At 45.7% G+C, this 15,506-nt stretch overlaps 1 protein-coding gene across 2 annotated transcripts in view; it reads right to left on the bottom strand.

Annotated features, from left to right (window-relative positions):
- Positions 1 to 15,506, bottom strand: part of RCSD1 (RCSD domain containing 1) — a 214,117-nt gene that overhangs the window by 82,398 nt on the left and 116,213 nt on the right. For both annotated transcript variants that reach the window (XM_078656703.1, XM_078656702.1), the window contains exon 2: positions 10,632 to 10,730. In XM_078656703.1, the coding sequence (XP_078512829.1) occupies positions 10,632 to 10,730 (99 nt within the window). The remainder of the gene's footprint in view (positions 1 to 10,631; positions 10,731 to 15,506) is intronic.

Genomic DNA, 15,506 nt, shown 5'->3' with positions numbered 1-15,506 from the left:
GGCAGGCTTTCACAGACCGCCATGGAAAGTGAGGCAGGCTTTCACAGGCCACCATGGACAGTGAATCAGGCTTTCACAGACCACCATGAACAGTGAGGCAGGCTTTCACAGACCACCATGAACAGTGAGGCAGGCTTTCACAGACCACCATGAACAGTGAGGCAGGCTTTCACAGACCACCATGAACAGTGAGGCAGGCTTTCACAGACCACCATGAACAGTGAGGCAGGCTTTCACAGACCGCCATGGAAAGTGAGGCAGGCTTTCACAGGCCACCATGGACAGTGAATCAGGCTTTCACAGACCACCATGGAAAGCGAGGCAGGCTTTCACAGACCACCATGGAAAGCGAGGCAGGCTTTCACAGACCACCATGAACAGTGAGGCAGGCTTTCACAGACCACCATGAACAGTGAGGCAGGCTTTCACAGACCACCATGAACAGTGAGGCAGGCTTTCACAGACCACCATGAACAGTGAGGCAGGCTTTCACAGACCGCCATGGAAAGTGAGGCAGGCTTTCACAGGCCACCATGGACAGTGAATCAGGCTTTCACAGACCACCATGGAAAGCGAGGCAGGCTTTCACAGACCACCATGGAAAGCGAGGCAGGCTTTCACAGACCACCATGAACAGTGAGGCAGGCTTTCACAGACCACCATGAACAGTGAGGCAGGCTTTCACAGACCACCATGGAAAGTGAAGTAGGCTTTCACAGACCACCATGAACAGTGAGGCAGGCTTTCACAGACCACCATGGAAAGTGCAGCAGGTTTTCACAGAGAGCATTTTGTCCTGTTGTACTGGGACACACCTGCTGTCAGTGAGAGCTTCTCCTACAAGAGTGCAAAGCTGAATATTTAGGGGGATTTCCCCTGCCAGTGGGATGGGAAATTCTGTAACCGATCCTCTAAATCAGCCTGTAAGTATTTTTGGCAGGCCTCAACCACTGGATCCCAGTCGTGTTCACAGTGAAGTTATTGGGGACTATTCTGGGCAATGGGAATCTTGGTTTAGTTTGCCCTGAAAAACAAATCTTATATTATTGGTAATTTCTTTTATGTATCATTTCAATAAACTCAAAGCATCCAGGGGGACCAGGAAAGATGGAAAAGAGGGGCCAGAAGGCAGATAGGAGAGGCCAAGACAGAGTGAACTGACTTCAGTAACCTTTATAAGAAAGTTCACATATGTTTCAGTTGTTTTAATGTTACTTGCATTTGATTTTTTTTTGCAATGCTTGTTGGCAATGTAGGAGCAACACAAAACCAGGAGATAAAAGTAAAACATGGACAAAAACTCCACCGGGTGAGCATAAGGCATCAGGAATGTAGCTCTGAAGGTAATGCTTGTGGAAGTAGAATCCGTTCCTTCACTGCAGTCACTGAAAAGGCTCTGTACATTGACTCAGTTCTCATTTCTGGGACTTGAATAAAAACTGACATATCTAATGGAATGGAATGCACGAGTTCCGCAAAGCCTTTTCCACATCATGTTTAAGAATGGCCCTTGTATCTTTACCTGTGCACACAGGGTGAAATCACCGGCTGTTTCTCAGGCATTTATAGAACACTGGACTGAACATGTCCCCTGCAGCTGCCATCATACTGCACATATATGTTTACACAAAAGGTACACATGAATAGCGTGAGATAGGACCCCCTTCCTGCACCCGACTGGACTCCTGTTCCTCTCAGGTCCCTGCAAGGAAACACCCAGCACTGCAATAACACACCCCAGAAAATACATCAAGAACTGAACTGGTAAACAGGGCATTCCAGGCCAAATTTAAGGAAATGCCAGCTGCTGTTTTGAACTTGGGATCTGCCAACCGGAAGTGGCCCATTGTCCTCGGGAAGCAGCCTGCACTAGGCTTGTGATCTTCAGCACTCGTTAAAATGTACCAGAGAGTATAGTTTTTATCTTGACAGAACCAGGGACCTGAGATTTAATGTCTGTTTGTGTGTGACTTTGAGGCAGGGATGCACCTGGCCAGCTGCTCAGCCCTTGACTGCCAGGTGGAGAATGTCATATCACTCATTGCTATACTATACAGGGAGGCAAAACTCTTGGGCACACTCACCAGGTTTAAAGCGAAGTCAGGGGCAATCTCCTAGTAAGTCCCTGTTAGTGATGTATGCCGAGGTATACGCCAGATGGCACCTTAGAGTACCCCTCAGAGCTTAATTTGTTAAAATATAAGTGCTAGGGCCCTCTGAAGTCTACTGCTGCTTGCACCACCCACTGCTGCCAATCACAGTACCAGCACAACTACTAGCCATCACACTCCTACAAGTGTGGCAATTCAGATTATTCCAGGCGGTTTGTAGATGTCAATCTAGAAATGGGCGCACAGCCTGTTATAGAAGCAATAACACAAAGTATCAGTGATGCAACTTGGAAAGTGGAAAACCATATAACCACTCAAAGGAAAGGCCAGAAAAACTGGCGAAACCCAACAAAATCAACATAGACGTACCCTATGCACACACACAGTATTGTTGTACATGTAGGTGGTAGTACAAACAAATTCTACGATACAATATTTGCAGAGAAACAGTAATTATTCAAACAATTGGAAAAAGAAAAAGGTGGCGTAAGTTAGTTCTTTGATTCTTTTTAATTCCTCAAAGCTTTGCAACAGCCAGACAGCCTGTGTGCATAGGGTACGTCTATGCAGATTATTCCAGGCCCCCAATGCTAAAAGAATGGATTGGAGGGCGAGTATTGGTCAGTTTTAATGTATATCGAGTTCATAAACAACTGTTGTTGTGCTAATTTCTAAATTAGACAACTAGCGCCACTGTGTGGCGGACTGTCACAAACAGCAGTGTTGACAAGTAAATGCCAGTGCCGAGCACCGGCTCAAAATAAGCACTGCGCCCTTACACATTCTGCCAATACTACCTTCTTGGGGCTATACGCAGGGCAATTTAAACATGTTCATGAAATTCTACAGTACCTGTTTGCCTAGGTCTACGCTGCTGCTCTTTCCTCCTCCATTCTGTATCCTGAGTTGCGATCAAGTCTACCAATAATGCTGAGGTTAGGCGCAGAAGCCATCATCCCAGCGTTGGGGCAAGGGATGGCAGGATTCGGACAGGCTCAGTCTGGTCGCCCACCGGCTGGTCCCAGCATTCCGCCATGTGGAGTAGCATTGAACGCATCCGCTTAATGAGGTTCAGGGGGCAGGAGAAGGCCAGACTAGGTCTCCTTCCCACTTACTGCCTGAAGGAGCACAGGGAAACCAGTTGTAATTCTGCTGCTGCTGAAAAGGCTCCTACCAGGGCCATGATCTTAGTGAAGGCTCCTAGGGCAGCACTAATACAAAATGGCAGATCCCTGTACTGCTAGTTTGGGTTTCCCAGCATACACCACAAATGCCTCTTCTCTTCCTGCACTCTTGGTATGTGGAAGAAAATTGCCTGCAGATTCACTGCATTGTTTTTGACAACTGCCAAGATGTCGCCCAGAGTCAGCACATTGAACCTCTGCAGGAGAAGGGACTTATTTAAGCTGCAGAAATCCAAAATGCAACAGTGCGTCACCCTTTTTTACTTACAACGAGCAGCGGAAGCGGGAATCCAGGATTCTTTCTGGAGGCGGGGCTGGCTCTGCTACTTGTAAGCTGAAGCCTCTGGACCTCATGTACTCTTGAGGTGCTGAGTGGGGCGCAGGTGGCTTGAATGTGCCGCAGTGGGATCTGGGGACCATGGCCATCAATGGTTATCTGGATCCACTGATGGAAGTGGAGCGAAAGCATCCCAGACAGAACTGGACTCTGGCTTCTGAGATACTCAACAGGAGAGCTGCAGGGCCCTAGGGTAATCGCGGAGACTGTTTAGCTTCTTTTGAGTTGGGTTGGGGGGGCACCCTTGATATTTTCACTAAAGCATCTCTTTTCTTTTTACTTCTGGTGGGGGGCCAAAGAGGAGCAGGCTGCTGTCAGTGCTTTGAAGTGAATAGACCTTCTAACCTTCAAAGTCTGTCCGCCCAAAGAGAGCAGGTGGTCTTGATGGAGTCACTTTGAAGGCACTGACTTTGCTATGACCATGTCAGTCCTACACTGCTGGTGGACCTTGTCCATTGAGGGCCAAACAAGTTCATCCGAAGGAAAGGAGATTACTGACTTTTGTAGGGTCATTAGCATATGGTCCGAAGACTTGGGCTACGATTGCCCTGGCGTGGACGGAGCAGAGTTGATGGTCCTGGCCGCAACATCAAGGAGGTACCAGAACAACAGTCATTTCTGTCCTGCAGCTTCTTTGGCCAGGCTTTTGCTGTGAGGAAAACAAAAAAGTGATGTGTGGAATACCTGGATTAATGTCAGCTATTGGAAATTGCATTGCACTAAATTCCAGTCCATCATTTTTTTGCCCACTATGCTACTCTAGACGGAGCCCAGCTGCATGCAAGTCCAGCTTGGCCCTGCTCCAAAGGGAATAGTTTAGTCCAACCTGCCTGGTAAGAACCCCTTCAGACGGGAACACAAGCAATCCCAACACTATTTCTGCCTACGTAGGCTTTTTGCTGCGGCAATAAAAAATGTATTTACCTACGGTTGGATCTGGTCCGTAGTACCACCATGAAAAAATAAAAGGGCTGAGATACAGCCCAGTGTATCACCAGTAGCCAAGAATAATTCTAGCACTCCACACATTATTATTTTTTTTCTCCCCTTGCGCAGGCTGAGTATGAACATATACTCCTAGATATAGTCTGGGAGCTACAAGGTTTATATGGTGAACTAATGCCACAGATGCAGCCGTGCCAATCAATCAATCAATCATAACACTTGTACAGCGCACTACTTAATGAAGGGTCTCAAGGCGCTTGGGGGAAGGGGTCCGCTACTGCTCGAACAGCCAGGTCTTGAGTTGTCTCCTGAAGGCGAGTTGGTCCTGGGTCAGCCGAAGGTTTATGGGGAGGGAGTTCCATGTCTTGGCCGCCAGGTAGGAGAAGGATCTGCCTCCGGCGGTGGCTCTTCGGATGCGTGGTACGGCGGCGAGGCTAGTAGACCGTAGCTGGCGGGTGGGCGTGTAGAAGGTCAGGCGGTCGTTGAGGTACTTGGGGCCAGGTCGTGGAGAGACTTGTGTGCGTGGGTGAGGAGCCTGAACGTGATCCTCTTGATGACGGGGATCCAGTGCAGGTCCTTCAGGTGGCCAGAGATGTGGCTGCGTCGGGGGATGTCCAGGATGAGTCGGGCGGAGGCGTTCTGGATGCGTTGGAGTTTATTCTGTAGCTTGGCTGTGGTTCCGGCGTAGAGGGTGTTTCCGTAGTCCAGTCGGCTGGTGACGAGGGCCTGGGTGACCGTCTTCCTGGTTTCGGTCGGGATCCATCGGAAGATCTTGCGAAGCATGCGAAGGGTGTGAAAGCACGATGAAGAGACGGCGTTGACTTGTCTGGTCATCGAGAGGGAGGAATCCAGGATGAAGCCCAGGTTGTGTGCGTGGTCTGTTGGCTTGGGAGCGGTGCCCAGGGCTGGGGGCCACCAGGAGTCATCCCAGGCGGAGCGCGATGGTCCCAGGATGAGGACTTCCGTCTTATCTGAGTTCAGTTTCAGGCGGCTGTTCTTCATCCATTCGGCAACGTCTTTCATCCCTTCGTGTAGGTTGGTTCTGGCAGTGTCGGAGTCTCTGGTGAGGGAGAGGATCAGCTGGGTGTCGTCGGCGTAGGAGATGATGTTGAGGTTGTGTTGGCGTGCGATGGCAGCGAGAGGTCTCATGTAGACGTTGAAGAGGGTGGGGCTGAGTGATGATCCTTGCGGGACGTCGCAGATGACTTCGGTGGCCTTGGATCGAAACGGGGGAGGCGGACTCTGTGTTCTTCCGGCGAGGAACGAGATGGTCCACTCCAGTGCCTTCTCTTGGATGCCGATGTTGCTGAGGCGTTGGACTAGGGTGCGGTGGCAGACAATGTCGAACGCTGCAGAGAGGTCCAGGAGGATGAGTGCCGCTGTTTCCCCGTTGTCGAGCAGGGCTCGGATGTCGTCGGTGGCTGCGATGAGGGCGGTCTCGGTGCTGTGGTTGGCTCTGAAACCGGACTGCGAGGGGGCGAGGGATCCGTTCGTCTCGAGGAAGGCGGCATGCTGTCTGTTGACGATCTTCTCGATGACTTTGGCAGGAAAAGGGAGGAGCGAGATGGGGCGGACGTTTTTGAGGTCGGTGGGGTCCGCTGTTGGTTTCTTCAGTAGGGCGCTGAGCTCTGCATGCTTCCAGCTCTCCGGGAAGGTGGCGGTGTTGATGACGTCCCGGAGTTGGGGTGCGATGGTGGAGTCGGCCTTGTTGAAGACGTGGTGGGGGCAGGGGTCGGTTGGAGATCCGGAGTGGGTGCTGTTCATCGTGCAGGCTGTGTCTTCGGTGGTCACCGTGGTCCAGGTGCGGAGGGTGGCGGTGGGGTGCGGTGGGGTGCGTTGGTTCGATGGTTGGGTGCGTGGGTGGAGCGCCGAAACTGTTGTGGATGTCGGCTATCTTGCGGTGGAAGAACGAGGCGAGAGAGTCGCAGAGATCTTGTGAAGGAGTGATGTCGTTGTTGCCGGTGCTGGGGTTGGAGAACTCCTTGACGATGCTGAAGAGTTCCTTGCTGTCGTGGGCGTTGTTGTCCAGTCGCTCCTTCAGTGATTTTTTCTTGGTGGTGCGGATGAGCTGGTGGTGCTTGCGGGTGGCGTGTTTGAGGGCGGTCATGTTGTCGGTGGTCTGGTCGAGGAGCCAGGCTTTCTCGAGGGAGCGGCAGGTCTTCTTGGAGTCCTTGAGTTCGTCAGTGAACCAGGGGGCCTTCTTGCTTCTGGGTCTGCTGGGAGGGTTCTTCAGTGGTGCGAGGTCGTCGGCGCAGGTGGTCAGCCACTGCGTGAAGTTGCGGGCTGCTTCGTTGGGGTCCGTTGTGCTGGCAGGTGGGTTCTGGCTGAGGGAGGTGGTGAGCTGGTCGGCGGTGATCTTGCTCCAGTTCCTGTGAGGAACCTGTTGCGGGGGGTGGTGGGTTGTGGTTTTTCTGAAGCTGAAGTGGACGCAGCTGTGGTTGGTCCAGTGGAGTCCGGTGGAGTGGCTGATGGTGATGTGCTTGCTGGATGAGAAGACGGGATCAAGCGTGTGGCCGGTGTAGTGGGTGGGAGTGTTGGCCATGATGGCTTGGCACTGGCCTGCATGCGACAGATGGTTGGGCTCGGACATATTCTTTCCATGTGTCTCAAAACACTTAGCTGACTTGTCAATATGGGAGGACATTTTAACTGTCGCCACAAAAGTAATGTTAGAAAGTACCACCAGAACTTCCTGCTTCTGAATGCACACGCCGTTAAGCATTCTAGAGTATCATGCTTCCATGCAAGTTGAGCGAGAAGACTATGTAAGTGCAGGCAACAGATCATGGCAAGACAGATCTAGGGGGTTCCTGGAGATCATGTGGCCTATTCACAAACTTCATTTTGTAGTACATTAGTAGTACTAAAGTAGTTCCACTTACATACTACAAAATGCTATTTACAAACTTACTTCCGCCTCTCCTACATTTTTCTGGGCGGAAAACTATACCCTGACTGTGGAATCTTCCCACACATAAGATCACATTTTAGTAAAAATGTGGAAGGGACACATGGGAGTGTATGAAAAATGGGGAATACTTACGACCAAAGGGAATGGATTAGGGTGGGGATGGGTTTAAGGAGAGACTAAGCCCATTGCTAGTCACAAATAAAACTTCTAAAGTTATTACAGCCATAAGATATCCAAAATCGTAGTAAAGTCCAGCACCACAAATGGCCAACCACTGGTGCTGCAAAACTCTCTCATCTGAAATAGAGAATGTAGGGTCTTACTTTTATAATCAAATCAGAGGTAATTATTTTAAAATTAAATTCTTCAAAATAGTTAAAAAATATGAATAAAGCAAATTTCATCAGTTGATATTTTTAATATCTCATGCACAACTGTTTACAATATATATGTTCGCTTTGTAGATAAGTGTGTTGTCTTACTGTTGATTTATAACCACTAGGACTTAAACGGTACGCACCACAATACAAGTATACTTTGGCACTTGCATGTTTATCCATTTGAATCTGTTGTAAAAAAACAATGAAGAAAGATTCTAATACCTTGTTAAATCTAAAAATAAAACATACCATTTAATTATAAACTATTTTAATCTTTTTTATAATTAGAAATTAATGTAGTATTCATTTTGGTTAAGATATAATTAAATAACGATTAATAGATTCTATCCATTACTTTTAATAATTAACTAACAGCCCGTCCCGACGTTGTCCGGGTATGAATTGCTGCCGGCCAGTAGTATATTGTTTTGTAGGATTTCGTTGTGATAGCATTTCTTATCTGTGACAGGCCTGTGAAACGCTCCGATTCACAGTGCACTGCTGATGCACTTAAGAGTGCGCGTTCAGTAGTGTGTGAACTCGAGTTTCCCTACTTTATTTTTCCTTGCAATATTATATAGTGCGAACTCGAAAACATGGCATGAGCACAATTTACAGTACAGAAGAACACATTCATTTGCGGTAGGCACGGGAAGACAAAGCGATTTGCCTGGAATCACAGGATGTTGAGCTGATGCCGAGATTCGAACGTAGCTCCCCAGCTCTAAAGTTCGCAATTCTAGAACTTGTCGCGGGAGGTGTGTCTAAAAGTGTATGTCGGTGCTGGCCATCAATGAGAGAGACCTGTGCATTTTTCAAATCGGTGGTGAAAAAATATGAGTATGTTGCTGGAGATGTGGGCCGCCGTGCCACCAATGTACTTACCGGGGGAGGGTAAACACCCATTATTCATCAACTTTCTTTCCGCATACCATCACTCCGCATACTTTTATTACGAAAGTACCATGACTCCGCAATGCCATTATAACGCATGGCATTACATTTTATATGCTTTTACCACGCATACATTTACAATGAAATTCGTTGTAAATGCATGAATGGTAAAAGCATGTTTTTTTTTAATGTTTGGATAAGGTAAGTGTGGGTACAGGGGTATATGTTTTGGGGTACTGAGGTATATGTTTTGGGGTGTTTGGGTATTTTAAGGGTTCAGATATAGTTTTGGGTTATGGGGTACAGGGGTAGTTTTAGGGTTTAGGGATAGGTATGGGTTTTGGGGTACAGGGGTATTTTTAGGGTTCACAGCTAGGTTTCGGTTTTGGGGTATAAGAGTATTTTTAGGGTTCAGGGGATGGTTTGGGTTTTGAGGTACATGGGTTTTTTAAGGGTTCAGGGATAGGTTTGGGTTTTGGGTACAGGGGTATTTTAGGGTTCAGGGCTAGGTTTGGGTTTTGGGGTACAGGGGTATTTTTAGGGTTCAGGGGTAGGATTGGGTTTTGAGGTACAGGGGTATTTATAGGGTTCAGGGCTAGGTTTGGTTTTTGGGGTACATGGGTACTTTTAGGGTTTAGGGATAGGTTTGGGTTTTGAGGTACAGGGTATATTTATAGGGTTAAGATGGGTTAGTGTTTAAGGGTGTTGGGGTATTTTAAGGAGTAAGGGTGGGTTATGATTATGGGGTGCAGGGGTATTCAAAGGGAGCAGGGTGGACACCCGGAGCTGGAATGTACAGAACCTGGGAAGAAAAAACAATGAAATATTGGGCACAACCGTCGCTTTTTTTTTCTTCGTAATCCCGCGCCCCGCACACGCCCATGCCCCCAGCACACGCCCACAGCACACGATATGAGACATGGCATGAAGGGCAGAACGTACCACACGCCCCCAGCGTTTGTCACGCCCCCCAGCACACGCCCACAGCACAACTCAGACACGCCCACAAGGGACTACTTTGCTGGCACGGTTCTTTTACCTTTTAAATGTATATGGTGGGCGTCTGCATAGCCTATATCCTTCTGCTGCAACTGCCCTTTCCAACGCTGTATTGGGTGTTGTGATTGGTGCTGTGGTTCCTGAGATTACCCGCCTCAAAGGTTTGGGCTCTCTCTTTATTATATTAGTATAGATAATGCATAATATATGTTTTTATTGTTTTACTTTATGTGGTAAATAATTATTTTTTTCAAAGAAAATGATTTTTCCTTTAAATGTCAGCAAATAAGTTTTATTTAAGCACATTTAAAATAATTAATGATTTATTCCCAAATAAGATAATAGTGCTAAGCATTTTTTGTCTTTTGTCCTACATTTAAAATAAATATATATTAATTTCCATCAATTTTTAATATACAACCGCGTTTTACAAATATTTCTCTGAGTTGAATAAACTTTAAAAAAAATCCCTATACTTTACCCTCGGGAGGTTCCATCGGAGTGAATCTAAAACTTGTGAGTAAATGAAGTTACAAGTAGTGTTGTGCAATGCAGGTAATCCGCGCCAGAGCAAAGAATATCCAGAGCAATCACAATGGCATATAAATTCACAAGTCAAGGATGTTTTCCCCAACTTTTATGATAAAAGCAGATTTAAAAAGGGGCTACAAGAGATGTCATTCTGAATGAAAGGTAAGAATGGGAGGAATTGCTGAAAGAAGTGTGTGGTTGGAAAATAGCATATTGGCCAAGACTGCTAAAGCTGATGAGGAGTAATGCTGATCTTATTGTTTGGTTCTTGCTTACCTTCCGCCATCATCTGTAGTAAAAGGGTTTGCACCCCTTTTGAATGGTGAAATATATAATTACCTCTTTATGGACAGCTGTGGCCGATTGGTCACTGAATTTTCCTGCCAACTTAGCAACTGTTGATTGCTTTACTGCTCTGTGCGTGTCCACCGACCTCCCCTGAAAAACAAAAGGCAAGTATTTTCTTTAGGAACAAAACTCGAGAAGTTTATACATATGTGTAGTACCTGTTGATAGTACATGATACAGTACAAGCCATCAAGGGTAGCTAAAGAACTTTCAAAAGGGAACTAAAAAAAACTTCTGAAAAACAAGACATTATCTCAACCAGCTGTATTGACTTACATTCAGTAGCGGCTGCTGTGAAACACTAAAATGTTGGGAGCTTCATTGAAGACAATGAAGTGGCTGAGGGCTAATTCCGGCTTCTATAAGCCTTCTGCTCCAACATTCCAATGTTTGTCTTTCTGTTCTTCCCTTCATAATTTAGAGTATTCTACCATTAGTGGGTGGAATGTTCTAACAGCCTTATAGTCTTTCTGCCATGGTCTTTACTATAGCCTTATATCCTGCCGTAGCGGGCTATACCGGCTATTAAAGGCCCGAGCCGAAGGCGAGGGACTTTAACAAGGGAGCGGAACTTTAATAGCCAGTATAGCCCAGCTACAAAGGTCTATAAGCCTATTAGAACACTTCGGCCGCTAGAGGGCAGAATGATCCAACAAATAAAACAAAGGCTTCTCGGAGTTCAAGGGGTTTAAATTCCCTCGGGCTCCGAGAGGCCTTAGAAAACAACTTTGGAATGTTGCTTTGCGGGCCTTTACCGGCCTGTAAAAGCACGCAGCACTCAATTGTCTTCAATGGAGCGCCCTACATTCCAATGTTTTAACAGTTGTTAAAGGCCCTCTCCCTCTTAGTGGGTCCTCGCCTGTTGCTCTGGGCTATAACTCAGGTCCAGGGCTTTTAAAAACCAGTATAGCACTTTGCAATGGGCTATGAGACTAAAGTATGGGTTTATTTTAAATGGGTCCCTTACAGAAGGAATACATTTAATGGGGGCATTATATGGCAAGGAAGCTTTGCAACTCTTCTAGATTCAACAATCCTGAGCATTTCACACCTTCTCAAATGACTCTGAACTACGCAGCATCTAGTGATGTGGGAGTAGTTGCGCACGCAGCTGTGCGGAGACTGTGTAGACTGTCATAGGCGCCTTTGGAGTGAGGTAGCACATTCATGATCACTATGTGCATGTCATCCTTCTAGGGCACATCTCACAACTATGTAGTCCTTTGGCTTTCTTCCAGTCCTCCCTCCTGCCCCACTCATTACATTTATTTTCGGGTTAACTCTCTTGTCTGGACATTATCTTAACCATCTCTTGAGAGTTTTCCCCAGCATCTCTTACACTGTGCATTTGTAGTGGCTTAAGGGACAGGTGGTCACATCATCGGTTTACACAGTGCCACACTGCCGTATTAGTTTGCCAACGACAGCAAATCTGTAATGAATATTTCCCAATAGGTTTTTGATTAGAAGGCAACAGATGGGAGCCATAGGCCCATCTTGCTGGCCGCATTCCCACGCATTTACAAAAATGTATCTAGTTGGTCTTATTGGAAGGAAATGATCAAAGTTTCTTTTGCTAGAAAGTTTTTTCTAGAAGCTTTTTGATTGGAAATGATATACAATAAGTGTGACTGATATTTTTTGCTTGAAAAAACTTTTAGGAAATTTCAAAAAGATATGGAGGCCATGGCATAGCTTCTGTGGGCTGGAAGAGGCCGGCGAGGAGGGTACCACACAAGGAGTCACCCTAGGTGCCTGATGGTAGGCTTTTAGTGGGCCTCTGGAAGGAAAGGGACACTAAAGGCCCATGCTGATGAAGGAGAAACATGGTCTTTATTGAATGCATGCTTCTTTGCACTTGTAGTGATTGGATATGGAATGGTAATTGCCTTATATGGTTGATATAATGTATGGTTGCTTATATTTATCTAAAAAAAATTTTTTTATTATTCGTTTCTCTTGCCATTATAATATTTGGCGAAACGTGCTTGTGACATATCCTAATGCGAAAAACAATAGTGATGGGTAGATTTTGTGAATTAATCTCAGTCCCTGGTAGGCTTTGTAGGCTGCATTCCAGTCCATCGCTCTGTTGCCCAGTATGCCACCTCAAACAGGAACCAGCCATATGCAAATAAACCTTGGTCCTGCAGTGATAGGAACAGTTTAGCCCAAACTACACCGCCATACCGTCAGTGAATGGGAACAGAAGCAACCCCAGACCAGTTCTGGCCTACATGGGTCTCATCAGTAGATTTCACTTGACTCACACGATACAGTGAGCATAAGACTCACATCTGGGCATGCCAGTCGCACTTTGGGCATCACACTGACAAAAACAAAAACATGATGGCGAGCAAAAAAATGATCACCTGGAATGTTCCCAGAGTAATTACCAGTGGCTGAGCCAATTCAAGCATTAATTCCAGCATTCCACCATCACGCTTTGCTTCTGTAAATCCCTACCATGTGCAAATCACACAAAGAAGCTGTATTTTTCTCTTACCTCCCTCCCAAGGCCTGGAATAGTCTCTCACTGACACTACACAGCCTACACATTTTGCTTGTATTTTGCAAACTTCGGAAGGTGTGCCTGGTAAATAACTTTTAACGCCCTTTAATCTCCCTCTTCTGTCTGTGTCAGAGGAGTTCAGTTAATTTCTTAGCAGGATACCCAAATAGGCACTTTGCCATAGCCTATCCTATCCTACCCTATTCGTTCTGTTTCTCAGTGTTATAAAGTCTTATTTGTGTTCTGCGTTTGCCCCTCTGTCGGAGGATTAAAAATAGATGAAGAAGAAACTCCATTGTTAATAGCTGGCCCAAATCTGTCCAGAACATTTGTAGGAACAGGACTTGTGCAAAACAAATAGCGGCCATTTTCTATATGAAAATGGTTTGCAAAGAAGAAACTTTGTGAAAGCTGGATGAAATAAGAAAAGATGCCATAGTTATCTGTATCTAGCATCACTACATACTGATACTTCTGTTTGCTTGTATCTACATCACCAATAGTTTTAATGGCATGATGTAATTGAAGTTCAAGTAAAATGCAATCTTTAGTTTAATTTTTAAATTGCTCGCGAAATTCTAATTTTCCATTTCAAGGTAGCAATGCAAATTGCTCCAATGTAGAGAAGTGAAACATGGTAGTATGTCAGAATATTGAGGGACAATACCTAATTATCGAGAGGCATGTTGAGGATATCCCTGCCTAATTCCAAATCGCAGTTTTATGTACAACATTTTGCGACCAAAATGTGGTCGTAAAACATTTGCAATTTACAGCCAACTCAAAGTTGGGGGTAAACCATACGCAAATTGGAACGGTCCCAAAGGGACCCCTTCCCCTTTGAGACTGGTTAGAAAAATATGTTTTAGGAGCCCTACTCTTAAAACCAGATGGGAGCAAGCATTTGAGAAGGGGACGCAAAGTAACAAATAGAAACAGATGGCGGGCTGTAAGCCCACAGAGTAGACATAGCATGTCTTGAAGAGACATGCCTAAGTGAGACCTAAAAATTAAACTTCAGAGTTTCAATTTTTTTCTTTTTAAACACATCTTGTTTTGCATTAAGGAAAACTAGCTGCGTAAAAAAAAAAGATTGCTTTTAAATAAAGCAATCACAGACATGGTGGCTGCTGACCACAGCAGGCCACCATCCCTGTGATGGCAGCGAATCCCAGTGGGTCACAAATTGTGAACTACCTCAATAGCGATTCGTAGTGGTTTGCAACTAGACCAACTTCATGAAAACTAATAAAACTCAAAAGAGTTTCATACATTAGGAATACCTATTTCCTAATTGCACTTTGCAATAAATAAATAAATAAAAATGAAAAAAATGGCAATTAGGTAATCACTATTCCTATTTTTGTACATCTGGCCCTAAGCCCAGCAGAGCATCGCTACCAAGAACAGCTTAGCAGAAAATTGTTTCCACCCTGCATTTAGGAGTACATCTGAGCTCTTCCTCCTTCCTTACGGAATCAGACCGCAATGAGTCACTGAGCACAAGCCGGACCTGGACTCGCGTGCACCCTGACAGAAAAGGCACTGCAGCAAAGGACACAGGGCATAGCAAATCACATCTCACCTTTTGAACAACATGGGGATGCCTCCTTTCCCACAATTCAACAATACACACACAGGCGCGAAACCCTCTCACCTATGATCATTGTAAAGAAAATCACCCATACTCAATGTCAAAGAAAAAATACTGTGCTGGTAGAACTGTGCTGCACAATAACCAAGAAAACCCAGGAAACTCGTCCTCGTCTGGGCCCATCCAGAGGAGTAAAACAAGGCAAGTCCCACTGAAAGACCTTACGCAAACATCTACAAGGTTTATGGTAGACATGGGCAACCCATGTACCATACAAGAACAAGGTCAACAGTGGTTAAATGTGAGGCCACCTAAATCAAGTATTGCTGATTTAATACAGTCTGCAGATCAAAGAGTTACCCAATTCGACTTACACAGAAAGCACAGGAGACCATAGGACACCGACTAATTGTACAGTGCCCAAATCAATACATCCTATTGCCTGCACGTTTTTTAAATTTGATTTTGCTATCACCATTGTCACCACAGATCACTTTCATCTTTTTCAATGAAACTGTGTAAAAAGGCTTGGATTAAATGTCCTACCGAGGACACAAATCCTGTTGATGTTTAGTATTTCATCATTGAATGTAAATGGGTCCTTTACTATGATCTACAACCTGTATCAAATTAGTAAAACGTTGTTTACATTAATCTATATAGAACCGCTGTTGTTCCACATCTGATTCCACATGTATCTGTCCGCAACCACCACTTAATCACTCACGGTGTCAGCACCACACATCTCCCATTTATAAGC

This window comes from Lissotriton helveticus, chromosome 8, assembly GCF_964261635.1.
Source record: "Lissotriton helveticus chromosome 8, aLisHel1.1, whole genome shotgun sequence".
NCBI classification, from domain to species: Eukaryota; Metazoa; Chordata; class Amphibia; order Caudata; family Salamandridae; genus Lissotriton; species Lissotriton helveticus.
The sequence above is the reverse complement of the archived record's forward strand: the minus strand, read 5'-3'. Positions and strand labels throughout refer to the sequence as shown.